The 19,499-nt window shown below is 35.0% G+C and overlaps 1 protein-coding gene and 1 pseudogene across 3 annotated transcripts in view; one reads left to right on the top strand and one right to left on the bottom strand.

The window, feature by feature from the left end:
• Window positions 1-7,317: 7,317 nt before the first annotated feature.
• Window positions 7,318-19,499, bottom strand: part of LOC149802935 (rap1 GTPase-GDP dissociation stimulator 1-like) — a 203,764-nt gene continuing 191,582 nt past the window's right edge. For 2 of the 3 annotated variants that reach the window (XM_089952449.1, XM_089952450.1), the window contains one exon: window positions 7,318-17,700. In XM_089952449.1, the coding sequence (XP_089808575.1) occupies window positions 17,561-17,700 (140 nt within the window). In that variant the 3' untranslated portion in view covers window positions 7,318-17,560. The remainder of the gene's footprint in view (window positions 17,701-19,499) is intronic. The other variant, XM_089952451.1, reaches the window with a different exon arrangement.
• Window positions 13,312-13,374, top strand: LOC149802937 (small nucleolar RNA SNORD36; annotated as a pseudogene).

The following is a 19,499-nucleotide window of genomic DNA, read 5'->3' as shown; positions in this document are numbered from 1 at the left end:
GTTTGGCTCTCGACCCGACTCTATCAGATGCCATGTTCGAATCTCGTCACAGACATACTGTCGACGGTCCCAATTTATAGGGTTTTATAATAAAATGGGGGCCCCTTGTGTACATATCTCCTCCACGTCTAATCGTGGGTGTGTGTTTTACCCCTGGGAATTCGATCTGGGGGGTATGTACATGGAGCTCCCAAAAATAAACAGTAGCCTTGGATGTATAAAGCTCTACGGTCAAAAAAAATATGGCCAAAAGAACCAATCACGAGGATGCCGAGAAGCTATCAGAAAAGCTCTGTAAGACCGAGATAAGAAATCTGAAAGATAAAAAATCACCTTGACAAAATCAAGGAAGTAAAAAATCTCAAGTCTGAAAGGACCTCGTGGAGACCCATAAGCCAATGCAAGACTAACCGCTCATCAATGGCTACTGTTTATTTTTTTCTTTTAAATATATAATATTACGAAAATATCAATGATGTGATTGTTGCTATTAAAAAATTAGAAGAGCGCAGATTTAATATATCACTAAATCCTGAAACAATTATGTCTGATTTTGAATCATTACATGAAGCTAAATGCGCAGGGCGTTATATTCTTCCTGCTGAGTATCGGTTTATAAAAAGAATTCAAAATAATTCGTATAAATCGCTGGCTACAGTAGAAGAAGCACAAATAAATAAATTTGTTTCATTGTCTCGTGCAATTGAAAAGATTAGGCTGAAATTAGCTCAAGAGTATGAAATGAAAAAGATAATAAATACTCGGGTAAGGAAGTTAAAGGATTGTATGTCCGCTGACGAAGTCAATGACGAAGTCAAGGAAGTAAATACCTCACCTTGACAAAGTCAAGCATCAAGGAAGTAAATATCTCACTTTGATTTACTTAGAAGTCAAGTACTTGGAAGTGAAATTGAAAGTAAAAAATATATCACTTTTTTTTACTGCCTTGATTTTGTCCTCGTTGATTTCGTCAGCGAGATAGTGTTTCCCTTAATCGGCCGGGTTTAATGCAGGAGTGCGCATAATTGAGAATTTGATCTCTGTCGCATACAATTGAAATAATATGATCGCTTCTGAGACTATCTAACTTTTGCTGTGTTAGTAAGAAGTCTTCGCCTCCGTATTCGTCAGTAATAAATTTAACGTTAATTTCTTCTTGTGCAAATGCAGCCCTAACTGCTTGCTCGAGCGCTTGTTTGTCATACACGAAAACATCTGTGTGGTGGTACATATTTGAGATTTATATAAATCTAATCTAATCTAAGATCTAAATACGCGTATATACTCGAGGATTTGATGTATACCGCAATGCGCGATCACAATATGATCTTTTTTTAATACTTGTAGTTGCGTATCAGTCAGTATAAAATCGTCATTCCCGTATACATCAACAATTATTTTTTCCGGGGTAACTTTTTCCCCGCTGGCAGCTTTATCAAGAAGTTCTTTATTATGTATGAAACATTTCACACGGCGATACATTATATAATACTTGCTTGTTTAATTGTCAGTAAAAAAAAAATATTATTTTTGCTTTTTACTAAATTCGCATGATTTTTACTAGTAAATTCTCTATAAATTTCAGTGAATTTGTCAGTGTTGCAGAAAATTAATTTTTTACTGTAAAACTGAGAGTCGTTTTACGATTGGAAATCCTTAGGATTAAAAGTCTTTAAGACTGAAAATCGTTTTACGATTTCACTAGCAGACTAATATGTAGTGTTTCATTCGGTAAATCAAGAAGATTCCCACGCTGGTCTGTCAGCGCGAAATTTATTCTGGTCAGCCACGGATTATGACATCGTAGATAGACCGGATTGATCGGCTCTTGCACAATCAGAAATTCAGGTGGTACATCTTTCGGAGTAAATGAATAAAGAACAAATCCTTGCTGAGCTTGATTTGATACTGTCGTGTCCGTGCTGTAACTGCCATCAATGACATCACATACAAGATTGACCGCGACCACTTCGGTGATGTTTACGATGCCCGGGGATACATGCCGGCCTTCTCCGGTTGGGCTATTGTTGTGTCTGAGGATAGTTGGCTCCGGTAGTGTTTTTCTGTGTTGTGCAAGTATGTCATCAAAGAACTCATTGATTAGATCATTGACAGAATTTTTGAGTTCGTCTGCATTATACCCGGGAAATTTAAATTTCGGCAGCGTGGCTTCTGCTAACGAGTATGCAGTTAGAAATTGTTGTTTATAGTGAGTGGATTCGTCGTCAGTATGATCAATTGTTGCCTGAATTACTCGCTGGTTAATATACTCCATGTCGGATACGAGTTGATTTAATATTTCAATCCGCGTGATAATTTCACTGTGTGAACTTGTTATATCAAAAAGATGTTCTTGGAAGCTCTGCCGTAGTCGCTCTAGTTGTGTTTTATGTAACTCTTTAATTTCTCTAAAATATTTAGTAATCTCTCTTAGGGTAATATAATAGACAACTTCGGGGTCTAGTTGTTGATAAATAAACTCCCAAAAAATATCGCCCTTGCTGTAGAAGCGAATACTACTACCCAACGTTGCCCCTTTTATAAGATCCAGATGGTGTTTGTATGGCGGTGTAATTTTATGATATGACTTATTGTCAGTGATATAATTAGACTTCTTCGGCGCTGGTGGTGTTGGCGGCGCCGGTGGAGCAACTTCAGGCCATCCTAACACTGTTCTGATCGAACAATTGTATATATCCATGGCGTAGTCTGGGGTGCTTATTTCAATGGCAGAAGACAGCGTTGGCTCATGAACAGTTATTGTTATTTCAAATTCCTTTGTTGTGATATTTTTTATTCGACGTTGTAATTCCTCATTGATTTCTTCGATTTGATAAGACCCGGTTGGTAACCCAATGACGTTCCAGTCTGGCGTGCCACCGGGTTTATTTTTATATGCAAACACAAACGAATTATTTGCTGGCAATCCACCAAACGATGCTGATCTGATATTGGGCCAACTGTGATATACTCATAATTGTTCTAACGCGATCTCGTTTACTGGAATCGCAGTTGGAAAATTAATACTGAATTCTGGCTTAGTTGAGGTTACTGTTAACAAAGATGTAAGCGCCGGGCTTGTAATTGCGACTATCTGCTGAAGTAATTCCATTAACATTGTTATTTATCTGCTGTCGTTTTAAATCGAAGTTCTTTGTACGTTGAGTATAATCGTTGTACATCTTTACCATTTCGGCGAATTCGGAATCTGATATTGTTGTATCATCGAGACTGGATGATATCAGCGACGACAATTTCGAGTAGGCGCTCGTGGCCGCGCTGTTTAACTTTTCATACTCGTGCAATTTTGTTAGCGCGCACGAGGATATTTTTTTCGCGATAATTTTAGCAACTCCTGCAATTGTCGCTGATGTTGAAACTGTAATTGTGACCACAGCGGTAGCTGTGATTTCAGTTGTCACTGGTGTTAGCGCTGATAATAATACTCCCGTAGATGCAACTAACGCTGACACCGAATATACTATTGTGTCTAACATGGTTACACGCCGTTTGTATTTTTTTACCTTTGCTGTGCATTCGTTGATGGTATTTTTTTAACTCTGACTGCCATTAGCGTACTTGATAGGCAGAAAATATCTACTCGTATTATGAATTTGAAATTCAATTCTCCCCTGCGCGTTGGGTGTCTTTGCGTCATAGGAATAATATTGATAATCGCGCAAGGATTCATCCTTTCTGACTGGTTTATCCATATCAAATGCTACGTTGGATACGTGTTGAAACATCTTATTGTAATGTATTATTATCTAAAACGAAGACCACTTCCAGCTATTAAACTTGAAGCTATAGTTTTTTCTACTTCTTTGGAAGGTATCAGCGACGCTAGTTTTCGATTTGCATTTTCGTTTATTATTTTGCTAACATCTGCGGGCATGTCCGCGGTGCTTGGTAATTTTACCGGCGGAGGCTTTCTACGTATTAATCGTGCTAGTCTATCTTTGATTGCCAAAAACACTTTACCGGCAGCATCACCGATTACACCAGAAGCTTTATCTCTAATAACATCAATAGCTTTTGACGATAATTGTTTTGCAATTGGCCCCGCCTTGGGAGCTATTCTTGTAAACAATCCTTGAATAACATTTCCAAGTCCATCTCCATAATATGCACTGTAAACAGGATATCGCGAATTTACCACTCTGACTCGTTGAGACATATGATGAGTCATGTATGATCAACTTATTTAATTGTTATTTATCTAATCGCTGTCAACAAGTTCATCAATAAGTTCTCGATAAATGTGAGCATCCATGATGCCGCCGCGAAATAATCGCTCGCAAATATCAGCGGCTTCATTAATGATTTCCGGAGAGTTGTTTCCGGCACGTCTTCCTCCGATGAGAACTTCTAACCGTGATACATCGTTAATGATATTATCAGGACAAGTAATTCCCAAACCACTGCCAGTTGCTCCTTCTGTTGTGCTTTTCCTAAGTAAGGATCTTGCTTTTTTAAGAAACTCCTCTTTTCTAAGTTCTGGCGAAGAAGACTGTTGTTGTTCTATCTGTTGCAGAGGTGAAGAAAGTTCCCGCTGGGCTTCTAGTTGTTTTATTTTCTCCTTATAAAGGGTTTTTATTTCTTCATCAAGACTTCTGTATTCTAAATCATCATCTCTGGCCTGTTTTTTGTTTTTATATATGCGATATATCCACTTAATAAGATTCTCGTCGGCTACTCCTTCAAAACCGGATTTTAAGATATTAGGTTTATTAAATATACTAATTAATATTTTTTCAGGCAATTCTTCTCTTTTAGTATTTCTAAAACCTTCAACAAAATCCTCCCTAAATTTTGCAATCAGTCCAATATTTTCCTTTATTGGTTTAGACGCGAGTTCAGTACGAATTTGCTCAATGCCTTCAAGTACTTCTTTACCGGGTTGAGCTGCAGCTATATCAGTTGGAAGGCCTCGTAAAATTTTTTTTTGTTTTTTTTTAGTTCTTCTAGCAATTTTTTCAGTCTGCGCGACAGTTTGTTTTAGTACTGGAAGAATACCTTTTGTTTCGTCGCTAGGATCTCCCAGTAAAGCTTCTTTAGTGATCGCCGCAGCTTTCTCAGTAGCTGTTGTAACGGGTTTAAACAATTGTTCTGCACCTGTTACAAATTCTTCTGAGCTTGTTGCTCTTGTAATTTTTGTCTCACAGAATCTCTTACAGGAAGAAATTTTTTTTATTGCTTCTAGTCGCTCTCGAGCTAGCCTAGCGGAATGTGCTTCTCCGATGTTGGCCATTATTGTTAACTTAAAATATTTAATTCACAACAGCAGAAGGGGGCGACGACAACGAGTTGGGTTCGTCGCGTAAACCAAAACCCCCATCGAAACAAAAAAAAGGTCGTTCAGAACGCCGCGATAGCAAAATTGGGCCTTCCCCCGGTAATTATCGTTACCCTCTAATTGACTTCTTTTCTCGAATCGATGGAGGCCTTATTTTAGCATTTGGAACCCTCTATAAGCTTGTAGGGTTCGCCCCCTCTGCTAAAGGGAGAGGAAAAAATGTTCTAAAAATAGACTAGAACTACATTCGTGGGTACTGAACTGGAAGTACTAATTTTGACCCGATTCCATCACTGTTTGTGACGTTTCACAGAGGTAAAAAGTTCAAGGGCCATACGACTGCATTTCTTAAAATAAGAAACGTAATATTGTTGAATAATTTAAAATGTCATTAAGTCATTACCTGTATTTTGTCAGTGGACTCTTACTGAATATTTCACCGCTCCGGTGGCCTAGTAGTTACAGCGTCCGCCTCAGATGCGGGAGGTCGTGGGTTCGATCCCCGGCCGAGTCACACCAAAGACTTACAAAAATGGTACTAACAGCTGCCTCGCTTGGCGCTCTGTATCAAGAGGTTAGTGTTAGGACTGGTCGGCCTGGTGTCAGGATAATGTGACTGGGTGGGACATCATGCTACATGTATGCGGCATGATGCCCCAGTTCTAGACATCACTTTAAACTGTTACACTGCAGACATCGTAGCGATATGACTGAAAACTTGTTAAAGCTACGTTAAAAATCCAAATCACACACACACACACACACTGAATATTTAAAGTTGTTAAAGTAGTTCCAGGCTGGGTGTGCGATTCGGAAATTTGGTAAACAGACTGAAAGTCACAGGACAAAAAGTCACAAATACACATGAGACAGGAAATGACAAAAATTCAGTTTGTATTATCATAGTCATGGCAAGCACACAGGACAGAAAATCATAGGACAGAAATTCACACTGTGAACCCTTTTTTTTTTAAAAAAAAAATTACATTATAAATTTTCCATTAGGGAATATTTTTATTTTTATACAATAATAATTGTGACCTAGGTCAGGTATGAGTATAAAATCTTGTTTACTGTAAAGGTTATTTATTCCTGCAATAACATCTGAAGCAGAAATAGTCTTATTGTTGTGTCCAGTATTTTATGTGGGCTAGAATGTATTTATTCAAATTATTTATTCACTGGAAATACAAAGTGCTCATCTAATATTATATTCTTGGAAACAAAGACTTGGATTTATAGTGACATTCAAATAACGATATATTCTTGGATATTATTATTGTGATTCAACAAAAGACACTTGGCACATCATTACTATTTAGACCATCAAAGGCACATCAAACCTTCCACATTGCATTTATTTTGGAATACCACTAAATTTTCACAACTTTAATCATTAGGACTGTGTTAGAAATTATAGGATTATTTGGGATTTAATTTGCAATACCATAAGTTGTTTTTGTTACATTTTCACTTGTATTTTAGGTTGAATTTTACAAAACTTGCTGGTTTTCGCTGTTTTCTACTTTAAGACCATAGAGTCATAACAATAGTATGTGCAAAATCCACCCTCAAAAAAGGACTTTTTTAAATTCTGACAGTGGTACATATCAGTTTATAATCTACTTAGGATAAAACTGTATATAAACTCGGTAACTTTGTCTTGTGAAACATTTTAACAAATCATGATTGTCCATCTAAGTTAGCAACTATATACATATATATATATATATATATATATATATATATATATATATATATATATATATATATATATATACACACGTTACATATCAAGCTCAACTAATGTGGGTATGTAACAAAATTTCCTGGATTCGTCCTCCCCCCAGTTATACTGGCTGCCATGAATAACCCATCATGTATTGAAAAATGGTGTTAAACCCACAACAACAACATATCACACTGCAAATAAGTCTTTCCAAAAGCATGGATCAAACAAGATCATGTTGGTCATAGAAATAATAGATAGGAGAGAAAAATGACAAACAACAATGCAAAACTGGTGTGAAGCCAGCCAAAAAGCTTTCTGACTCTATAGATTCCTTCTTTAAAGGCACAAAACCACACAAGATGATTACACAAACAAAACCAGAGCAAATACAAAAATGTAAGTACAACACAGAATCTACATTATGTTTGCACAGACACTGACATAGATGGTACATTGTGTTAAGTAAAATACTGAAAACATGTTACTTCAGAAGCTGAATGTAACATAAAAACAAGTTTGATAGAGGGAGCATTCATTTTTTTTCCCATATATTTTTGGTAGTAGGAGATGGATTCATAGAATTGTGGTAGAAATCTGATAATCTTGTTAACTGACTGTTAGTGCCATGACACAGTAAATTTGTAAAGTTTAGCTTCTCAGTTATTTCATGCTTGTATGCTTTAAAGTCAAGACTAGATCAAAATGTTTTCCAAACAGATTAAGTATTACCAGTTGTATATACTTTTTTATCACTTGATATAGACTATACTGTGAATTTATTCTCCCTGCTCTTCAACAAAGAGCGGAGATTTTGTCTTTGTCCCAATGCGTCAGTCTTTCTGTCAGTTACAAAACTCGTCATTACTGTTTTTTTCCACACACCACTTAGACATTTTTTACTTGATGTTGTAGATTAGATGGATGGTTTGTGTAGATGTGCATATGGTTTTAATTTTTTCTGTGATTCCACTCTGAAGGAAATTTCTTAATCGTCTTAAAAGGAGTTCATCATCACTCTCTCATGCAATGTTTGGAGTATTTGAATGAAACTGTAGGTACCATGTGTCAGTAGCATAGACATACAGTAAGGTTTAACTTCTGGACCTTTTTTTAATAAAAGTTATCAAAAACGACACCTATTTTCCAAAGTTGTGATTTTAATGAAATTTTGTAGACTAGATATATAATTGATAAAGATCTGAAATATGTTTTACTTTATTTCCCCGTTTTTGGAGATAGTTTTGGAAAAATTGTCATAAAAGAGTATTATAGGAAACAGGTTAATCACCTCTTCTCTTCCCACATTTCTTAAACAATTTTACTGAAACTTTGTAGAAAAGATTTGTCATTGGTGTGGATGCATAATGAATTTGACAGTTTTCCGTTGCTCTATTTTGTTGGACTTGTTTTAAAATAAAATTCAATAACAGATATTTTGTGATTCAAATTTATCATCCCCTATCCTCTCAGAATGTTCCATGTTTTTACTGAACCTCTGAAGGCTAGATATGAATTTGTTAAAAAGGTTTAACTTGTTGCCTCTTATTCATTTTGTAAAAATTTCCTGCAAAATTGTCCAAAAAGGGGATATTTTGGGAATTCTGTTTGTCATTACATCTCTTCCCAAACTACTTGGAGAATTTTAATGAAACTATGTAAGTTAGATATTTGGTTGGTGAAGATATACAATGGGGTTTCACTTTTATCCTTTCCCCAATTATTGGGTACATTTCTAGAAAATTGTTGAAAAAAGGCATATTTTGAGAATTCAGCTCAACACTGCATCTCCATCTACTTCGCTTATAGAATTCTATTGAACCATTAATGCAAAGATTAGTCGTTATGTTGATGCATAACAAGAATTTACTCTTTTCCTCTTGCCTTTTTTGTGGAAATTTCTTCAAAAACTCAACAACAAAAAGGAGGAATTTTGAGAATTTAGCTTGTTTAGTTAGTAGATATGCAACTCTATGCAATATTACTGTTGGATATTTACACAGATGTGCAGGAAATATTGGGATCATTCTTTGGTCCACAGGTATTCAGAGATGGGTAATAATTTATGTTATTTTCCATACAAGAAAAACATGTTCAAAAGAACATGCCTGAAATGCATTAGATATGCATGTCTGTGACTGTGTGTAAATATAGATATGAATGTCTGTGACTGTGTGTAAATATAGATATGAATGTCTGTGGCTGTGTGTACATATAGATATGAATGTCTGTGTCTGTGTGTACATATAGATATGCATCTCTGCGACTGTGTGTAAATATAGATATGAATGTCTGTGACTGTATGTACATATAGATATGCATATCTGTGACTGTGTGTAAATACAGATATGAATGTTTGTGACTGTGTGTACATATAGATATGCATGTCTGTGACTGTACATGTATATATGCATATCTGTGACTGTGTGTAAATATAGATATGAATGTCTGTGACTGTCTGTACATATAGATATGCATATCTGTGACTGTGTGTAAATATAGATATGAATGTATGTGACTGTGTGTACATACTGATATGCATGTCTGTGACTGTGTGTACATATAGATATGCATGTCTGTGACTGTGTGTACATATAGATATGCATATCTGTGACTGTGTGTAAATATAGATATGAATGTCTCTGACTGTGTGTACATATAGTTAATTTTTGCAAGTACATGTATCTGTTTCATGGTTTTGTGAAAAATGATATCTTCTTTGGCACCTAAATTTGTGGATCTTGGAAGGATTGTGGTTTGTTGGCCATGAAATCTATGAAATCCACAAAAGTTGCAGGTTAACTTTTTCATGTTCTTCTTTATAGATGATGGTTTGTGCTGTTTTGGTTACAGAAAAATTAAGGGCATATTCCAATCCCATGTTGAGTTAAACCTGTCTGATGAGATCACATATGGCAAGCCAACAAGTGGTCTCTGAAAACAGGTGTCCCTTTACTACTGTTTTTGATCATCTGACCATATTGAAACAAATTTTGCTGTCTTTTCAGGCAGATTTTCTCTCCGAGTTAGTCTTTAGCACATATTCAACTGTAATACTTTTCAGCCGTAAATATTCATCATAAATTGCAAATGTAGTTAAAAATACAATACTGTCATTATGTGACATGCAGGAACTGTTAAAGTATTTTATGTGGGGTAAAGGTTTCACTTCAAGAGAGGATTATACCTGTGAATTTACACAATATAGAACCTAACTGAAGGTCAATTGCTTTAACAATTATTCTGATTATTCAGTACGAGAACTTTTTGCATAATAAATACATGAAGAGCATAAAAGTCAATCCAAACACAAGCAAGAAAATATTTACAAAATAATTTTGAAATATTTTATACAGAAGCATCAACCAGTAAGATATTTTAGCTACATTGGTCTATCATGTTTCAATAATTGTCTTTCAATTAAACAATATAGAATACATTTCTCTGAGATTTCCAAACAATTTGTTTTACAATAGTTAGCAAAGAAATATGCATGGTTCTTGATGAAAACCCAAGATGGAAAACATGTCAGTGAAATGAAACATGGAGGTTCTCAAAGCAATAATATCAAAGGCAACACTGATGAACCATTGTTCCTTTGCAAAATTCATACAAAAGAAGAAGTCAAAAATATCAACTGGGTTCCTACAAAAATCTGATTATATTTCCATAGTTTTTCCATGACAAATTTCTAATTTTCCATTACTAAATGCTTTAATGTTTACAATGAAAAGGCTGGAATGTAGGACTGGTGCACAGGAAATAATGATAATAATTACTGATCAACATGATAGGAAAGATATCAACATAATCAGTTTTGTTTTCAAGATGGCCTCCTTTTTCCCTTCAAGCCTTCCTATTCACCCACTTTAACACAACATACTGGCAAACAAGTAAAGGAAGAGTTTAGATTTCTGGTCATTTTCCATTACTTTCCATATCAACATTTTTCCATGACAGTGGGGACCCTGATCAAGATGTTGGTCATGGACAACATAAGATAATGAATAATAATTTACAAAAGTTTACTTACGCTATTGAAATACGATTGAAGGTTACTCATGCTATTAAAATACAATATTCTCTCCTGAAACCCTCAAAATAAAATCTTCTGAAAAACTGAAATTAATGCAAACATTCAAAACATTATAAAAAGAACTGTGAGCATTTTATTATTGACATAGTACAAACTTCTTATAGGTAAAAGTTAAGATGGATAAGTAGTACGAATACGTGCTATATGAACACATAACTTAACTAAAGGTCAAATGATGTGTAGCTCATTTTAGAGAAAAATAAAATCTTCTGAAAAACCGCTGTCAAAACTGGGTCCAGAAAAAATGTACCCATTTACACTTGGAGTACATGTACATTGACAACAGTAAAATGAAAATGGTATTTGTTTCAAAGCCTATCAAGTACAATTCATGCATATCTAGGCTTCTACCCACCCCCCACTAATTTTTTCTTCTTCAAATTCCAGTAAATTAATTTTAATTATTCATAGCCCTAAGCATTTCACTTCAAAATGCATTGCTGTCTCATGATTACCATTTCATGGTATATGGTGATTTGTTTTCCATTTGAAAATCTCCTACAATGATAAATTGATAACATTGTTGAAGAAAAAAAAATGTACTCCCTCATAATGCCCAATATTCAAAAAGATGTATTTATTGCATCATATGAGGGTATTTAGTGAATATGCTAAGTGAAATGAAAATGCAGACTGCAACAAGGATATTACAAAAAGAGGTAATCTGCAACTGTTACAAGGGTTCCAAGTCGTTATGTGTTTTACAAGAAATCATTCCACTGAATGTGCTTACAGAATACCATTAGCATCTGACTCAGTTCCTTTACAGGGAGATCACTGGCAATGTTTTTTATGCAAGATATGCATCTACAGTGGTTGATACAGAAAAGGGAGATAAATCTCAGAAGCAACTCTGCCTGCTTCAAGGAATTCAATATTCACAATGTTTGAGAAACCATGCATTACAATCAGCTTTAATGAAGTTTAAAGTTAAAATTATTATCAATTATCAAAGGAAAAAATCTTCTGGACCATTTACATTATCATAAATTATTTGCTTATTAACAAAAGAGAGATACTAATATTTATCGATACTGAGCTTACCATTATTAGTGGCTCCTTTTTTGGGGGGGTGGGGGGTGGGGCTACATGTAGCAGTTTGACAAAACTCAGGAAAATTCCAATTTTGACAATTGAGACTTAATCATATATTTATTTACTTGAATTTATGACATATTTTTGGGGATTAGCATTAAAAACTGTGCTGCCTAAAAGATGCAATACAATGCAGTTCCTTGAATATCTGTTCAAAATGTTTGGCCAAACTAAAACTCATTGCTGTAAAAAAGAAGTACTAAAGGGCACAGCCAACTAATTTAATTCCCATGTATCGTAAATGTTATGTCTTACTATATGTTCATGAAATGACTATCAGTGCATGCTTACATTCAATGCAAGTTCCATCCAAGACTGAACTTTCAAAATGATGAAATTTGTATGGTATTTGTCTTATTTTATGAACAAAAAGTAATTTTTTGGTGTCCACTCCAAAAATCATTTGCCCACAAGAAATCAGTCTATTTACATCCATGAGTAACTACCTCAATAGTGATAAAATGGAAACAGAATTAGTTCCAAACCTACTATTCCTACAATTCATCCATAAGACGGCTTCTTCTAAAAACAAAATTACTTTTTGAAACCCGGGTAAATATTTTCAGCCAATCAGTGACCTTCATTCTTTTAAATACAGCTTTAAATATTTCACCACACACAGACTGGCACACAGAATCATTAACTGTATGTGACCACACACAGACTGGCACATAGAATCATTAACTGTACGTGACCACACATAGACTGGCACACAGAATCATTAACTGTACGTGGCCAAAAATAACCTCAAAATGAATGCATTTCATTAGTATGCAAATACTAATGAATGATAAGTCTTGAATTCTCCACCATGGGAATAATACAAAGATATTCTACAGTCAGGAGAACATAGCAAAGATCAACACGACCGTAACAGGAGGTCACTGTGGTGATTTATATTTCTAATATCAATATACCCATAACATTTTTGTACACAAAAGACATGCAAAATTTCAAAATTGTTGAAACATGATAAGAAGGTCACTGTGACCTTCTTTCTTGCTGATGGCAAATATTAGCACCCATAAAGTTTCATGAATGCATAACTGAAATGTAACTGCAGGAATCAGAAATGTTGGTCACCATGACAAAATTTTGTCTGTGATGAGTAGTATTCTTTTATATGAATACAGCCATGAAGATTAATGACTGAACAAACAGTGGTGTCAGAGTAACTGAGCTAAATACAAACACTTAACACTGATGCCTATAACAACCTCAGTGCTGTCAGAAAAGTTATTCCTATGTCTCTCACCTATGCATTGCAGGTGAGATAAAAAATAGTTGTCAAATGTAAATCAAACAAATCACAATCTGATGACAACATTATTTGAAATTCTAATGAATGAACAATAACACTTAAAAACAAAATATCCATCTAATTTTGCAGAAACTGGTTTGCAAGTCCATTCAGAGAGCAAAAGCAAACATGATTTCTAATTATTTGTCCATCAAAGAAATGTTGATTAAAAATCATGACACAATAAATAAATTTTTTAGCAAATAAGTCTTTAAAGGTATCATACAAAAATTGAATTCTGGAAACTAGATAAGTGATTGTCACACAAACTTGAAGGTATTGATCATGCATTTATATCAACAGGCACCATTTCTTTTCCCTAACCTGACAGCCTAAAACTTGGCATCCTTAACAACATTCAGTCTGCCATTTTGCTTTTTTACACTAGTGGTTTTATGCATGTTTCTTTTAACCTTCAATGTCTCTCTAATGCATGTATTGTGATTTATATCTAGATCACTATCCATATTTTTGGCAATAGTTATACAATATGCCTATTACAATGAGCAGAGATTGTACATATATAAAACTGTCTATATGTCAGAGTTCCATTATGCAACAGATTTCTAACAAACAACAGCTACCTCGGAAATGATGCAACCATTCACATGGCTCATATATTACCTCAATCTAATTGGTCACTGACCTACTGACATCACTAAAAGTTAGTCCTGTCTGATTGACAGTTTTTGATAGGTCAAATGACAGAATAACAAGCAACATGTCATAATGTTAGAATACTTCCAATATTGGTATAAAAATCTACTTCATATTATAAATGGATTATTTTATCCATACCACTGCATAGACCAAGATAGTTATACCATCACCCTAAATATATGAGGACTGTATTGTGTTTAAAGAATACCGAGCGGAAGTTGCATAGATTAAAGATAGATATTAAAGATTCCATCATTTGCATACATACGATACTTATAAGTCCAGTCCAAGAGTAAACTGCAAAGACACAGATCTGCTGGCACATATTGTGCTGGCAGATCTGGGTATCTGCAGTTTGTTAGAAGCAAATTGGTAGAACAAACAGCATAGACCCTGATCTGCGGTAACATTATGCTATGGCAGATCAGGATCTTTCTTATTTGCAGTCTGACTTGACTTATTAGCAAGTATATATGGTATGTTAAAGACCAGGAGAAAATACTTTAATACATATCTCAATTACCACGCAAAGTTAACAGAAAACACATACCATATATACATGCTCAAAAGTTGAGTCCACTGCAAACTGCTTAGACCTAGACCTACTGGTCATGGTAATGAAGTTATTAGGTAACAACATTTGTCTTCTTCCAAAAAGTGACCTTGACCATTGACCACTGACACCCAAGGCTTCTTTCTTTCCAAACATAAGTCATCCACAAACTTGTGAAGGTACATGGTAGATAACTGAATTGTTGTGTGTGCAGAAACAATATTTTTTGCTTTCAGTCACTGACCTTGACATTTGACCTTTTCATCCCAAAATTGATTGGCTTCTTCCTTACCTGAAGCAAAAACTATTCACAAAGTTTAATCCATGTCTGTGTGACACAATGCTATCACGTAGAAACCATTTGTCATCTTTCAATCATTGTGATCTTGATGTCTAGCCTTTTGACCCCAAAATCAGCAGGCTTCTTCATTAACCCAAATGCAAGCCAAATACAAAGTTCAGTAAGCATGTATGTAGAGAACATGAGCTAATGTATAGAAATCAATTATCTTCTCTCAGTCACAGCAAACTTGCCTTTGACCATTTTACCCCAAAATTGACATGGTCATTCATTAATCCTAGTGTAAACCATTCATAAAACTTCGTAAATGAAGTTGGTAAAGAACTTCATTTGCATAGAAACCAATTTTCTTCTTTCAATAATGGTGACCGTAACTCCAAAATCAATAGTTCTTCCTTACTCCAAATGCAAGTCAATACAAAAAGTCAATACATACCAAATTATCAGGTAGACTCCTCTGTCTTTACTAAAACTAGAACCTTTCAAATGAACAGACACTATACACTCTGAAAAATAGTTTCCAAAATTCAAGAAAAGATCCTTTCCTTTTTAGCTGCTAGATTTGCACCATTTTCATTTAGGGTAAATTAGATACCGTTAGGATACTTCTGGTGAAAATCACAAGCCAATAATGACCATCCATTCAGGAGAATCCATGACAAAGATTCTCAAGAGGTTTTTTGGTGAGAACTATATTGGATGTCTGTGGGGCACTATTGTCATTTAGGACTTATCGGATATCGTTAAAAATCTTTGGGTCAATACCCTATGTCAATATCACCATTAAGATTTTCAAGATGGCTACCTTGGTGGCCACAGTGGATTTCAGATCAGCATCATTGCCATTCAGAACCAAATAGATACCATAAAAGTTCTGGTGAAAACAGATGGCTGGTATGACCTTCAATTTTGGAGTAGTGACAATACAATTTTCAAGATGGCTGTGATGACCATATTTTGAGGTCAGATCAGCACCATTTTCATTCAGGACCAACTAGATATCATAATGAGTCTTCTGGTGAAAAATCCATGTTGATATATAACCTTCAATTAGGTGGAGTAGCAATAACAAGTTTTCAAGAAGGCTGACATGGTGGCCATTCTGGATGACAGATGACATCTTTTTCATTCAGGACCAACTAGACATCATAACAAGTCTTTTGGTGCAAACCCAATGGCAATATGACTTTGAATCTATGAGGTGCAGTGGTAAGATTTTCAAGATGGCTACTGTAGCAGCCATACTGGATATCCAATTGGCACCATTTTTAGTTAAGACCAACAAGACACATAAGAAGTCTTCCAGTAAAAGCCACATTTGCTGTGGTAGCCATATTGGATGTCACAATGGCACCATTTTCATTTAGAATCAACTGGACATTACAGGAAGTCTTTTAATGAAAACTCAGTGAAGTAGTGATACAAGATTTTCATGATGGCTACTGTGGTGGCTATATTTGATGTCCAGGGAAATCATTTCATTTAAGAAGCCTTCTGGTGAAAACTCCATGCCGTTATGACTACCCATTCAGGAGAAGTAGAGAAAATAAAATTTTCAGGATGGCTGCTATGGTGGTAATAATGAAGGTCAGATTTGCACCATCTTCATTAATGACTAGCTAGACATCATGCTGTCTTACTGAAAACCTGATGTTTATATGACCATCCAAGGCAGGCATACTGGATGTCTGTGCAGACCAATTATCATTTTGGACCAGCTAGACATCATAAAAAGTCTTCGCAGGAGCAGAGATAACAAAACTGTGCTAATGGCAAAATGTGATGGGGAACAGACAATCCCAGAAGCTCTTCTGGTCTATGACCAGGGGAGCTAAAACCTTAATTGATATACTGAAAATTTCCAATATTTAAATAAAAATTTGTATCCTTTTCTAGCATACATATTCTTTTTAAAAAAAACAAACAACCAATGTTGTCACATATCATTAACATATATAATCAAGTTACAAAATGAAGAGGATTTCTTTTCTGCTTATAATATATAAAATAGATGCAAATCTACAAATTCTTGCTAAAGCTGGGTTAAATGTCATTCAACTTTGAAACCTATTGTGATATCACACTGTGTTAACTGTCCTTTAACATGTATGCATATGGATGATCTGACACTGCATGCTTCCTTTATCTGTACATGATTAAGAACCTTGATTCTGATTCCAACAGTCTGTTTCTGTTTTATAAATTAAGGATCTTTATAAGTCAGAGGTCATTTTAGGAAAACCAAACTCTAATATGAAAAACATTTTTGGCAATAACCAGCAGAATTTCATGCATGTTGTCCACAAGTTCTCATATACAGGAAAATTAGACATACTAATACAAAACTGTGACATTATATTTAATCGAAGACCTTTTCAGCAGAATGTACATTGTACCCTGTATTTACTCTAGCTTAGAGTAAATGAAATAACTCGTATCACTCCTCTGAGATTGTTCAGTGGCTCCATTACTCCCAAGTTCAATATTTTCAACAGTCCCAATTCTAAATTTTCTTGTACCAAGGCCTAAATCATCTATCTGCATCTGCAGTGTCCTCAACTAGCACTAGAAGGGATAAAGCACCTTCCTGCACTTTGGTATCCTCATGGGATGTCAGCTTTCTCACAATGTCTAAAATTCCCGATGTCGCCATCTCTTCCTTCAAGCTGTCTGAAAAATGAAGATACAGACTTGATGGTATGCATCAGAAAACATCAAGTACTATATATACTCGCTTATAAGATGAGTCCAACTGCAAACTGCACAGACCCATATCTGTCACCTTATAAGCAAGCATATTGTATGCTCATTTTTTCTGTTAACCTTACACTGTCCGAATTGTGCAGCATTTTTCAATAGTTTTTCATACTGCATTATATGTGTGTCTAAAATAATATAGTGTATTAGGAACTACTTTATAAACCAACGATGTATGCTCATTTAGTGGAAGCTTTAGCATTTGGTTAATTAGATTTGTTGGTGGATGAACAAAACAATATGTCTTGTCCACTGGAAAGTAGAGATGATAAAGTTAATGATGTGGACGAGTTCACTGAGTCACAAATGAAACTTTCAAACAAACAAACGAATGAACATGATATTCGCAATGTCAACAACAAACATGAGAAACGAAGTAATTAAAAATATATTCTGATCATTTACACGGTTATTTAGGAGAAATATTCATATCATTTCACGAATAGAATGGTTCAGACTATAACCAGTGTTCTCTAGGGTCTATAAAAATAGCACAGAAAAAAAGCATACTGAGGCCAAGGGCTATTGCATGTACATTTTACAAGACAGTCAAAACACTAAATTCGAGAAAAAAATACAACTGAAGGTTTTAGTAGGAAACCAAGAGCCTCTGAGCCAATAAGGCAAGACAACGAAAAAGTATTATTTCCGCTGGCTAAATGGACTGTCATACAATAGCTGCTTTGCAATTTTGCCTGTTTAACTATTTTGATACAATGTTAAGCTAGCAATAGAAGACATACACTATATAATATAGTTCAAAGCTGGGGTCCCTCCAACTGTGAGCATGCAAGTGACAGTGCATAAATATGTCTTCTTTAGCTGGTAATAATAATGGTAATAAATATACATGAATTTATGCATCCTGAATTTCCTCAAAATGTACTTTCTTAGTTCTGCAAATCCAAATGACATGACTCGTGTCATGGAAGACCCGACACATACCAAAATTGTACTGTAATTTCAACAACATTTCACAATGAAATCAAATTCACCATACTGCACTGAATTTACACAGTAAATCCTGTCCATCATAAGCAGAAAAGCAGAATCAAGTTGAATCAACAGAAAAACAAAATCCATTCATTCCAGACCAACTGGACAAGTTTTTTTAATGTGCATTCATTAAAAATACAACTCTAAATTTCAATTTTAAGTAGACCAAAACAAGACTTTTTGAAAACTAATGTCAAGCACATGACAAAGTTCAAAGGTCACTGGGGGGGTGCTTTATGCACATTAATATTGTCAATGTGTAATGATGAATCTATGGTTGTGTATTTATTTTGAAATACAGCATAAATTCAATAACTTTGTTTCTTGTAGTGTATTCTTTTATTATCAGGCCTTAGGTAGGAAAACAAAATGAGTATATAATAAAAAGCTTACTGCTTTTTTAATGGAAAATATGAACTGAGTTTTTGGGGAAAAAAATCTGCACTCACAAGGTCATGCAATATTACTCAGATAAAAACTCTCTCATGTTTTCCATACAAATGCAGAAACCTAAAAGTGTATGGTATTTTTATAACTGTAATTGGGGGGCCCCGAGTGGCCGAGTGGTCTAAAGCACTTTCTGTTACGGATCACTGCCATCTCACCTCTGTCTGTATGGGTTCGAGTCTCGGATTTGGCTAATGTGGGTATGTGAGAAAGCTTGCCAATAGCTTCTTGTGGGTCGGTGGTTCTTTCCAGGGTTCTCCCAGGTTCTT

Source organism: Sinohyriopsis cumingii, chromosome 3 (genome assembly GCF_028554795.1).
Source record: "Sinohyriopsis cumingii isolate HCF-2022 chromosome 3, ASM2855479v2, whole genome shotgun sequence".
NCBI lineage: Eukaryota > Metazoa > Mollusca > Bivalvia > Unionida > Unionidae > Sinohyriopsis > Sinohyriopsis cumingii.
Note: the sequence above shows the minus strand (reverse complement) of the source record. Positions and strands in the feature narration are given on the sequence as shown.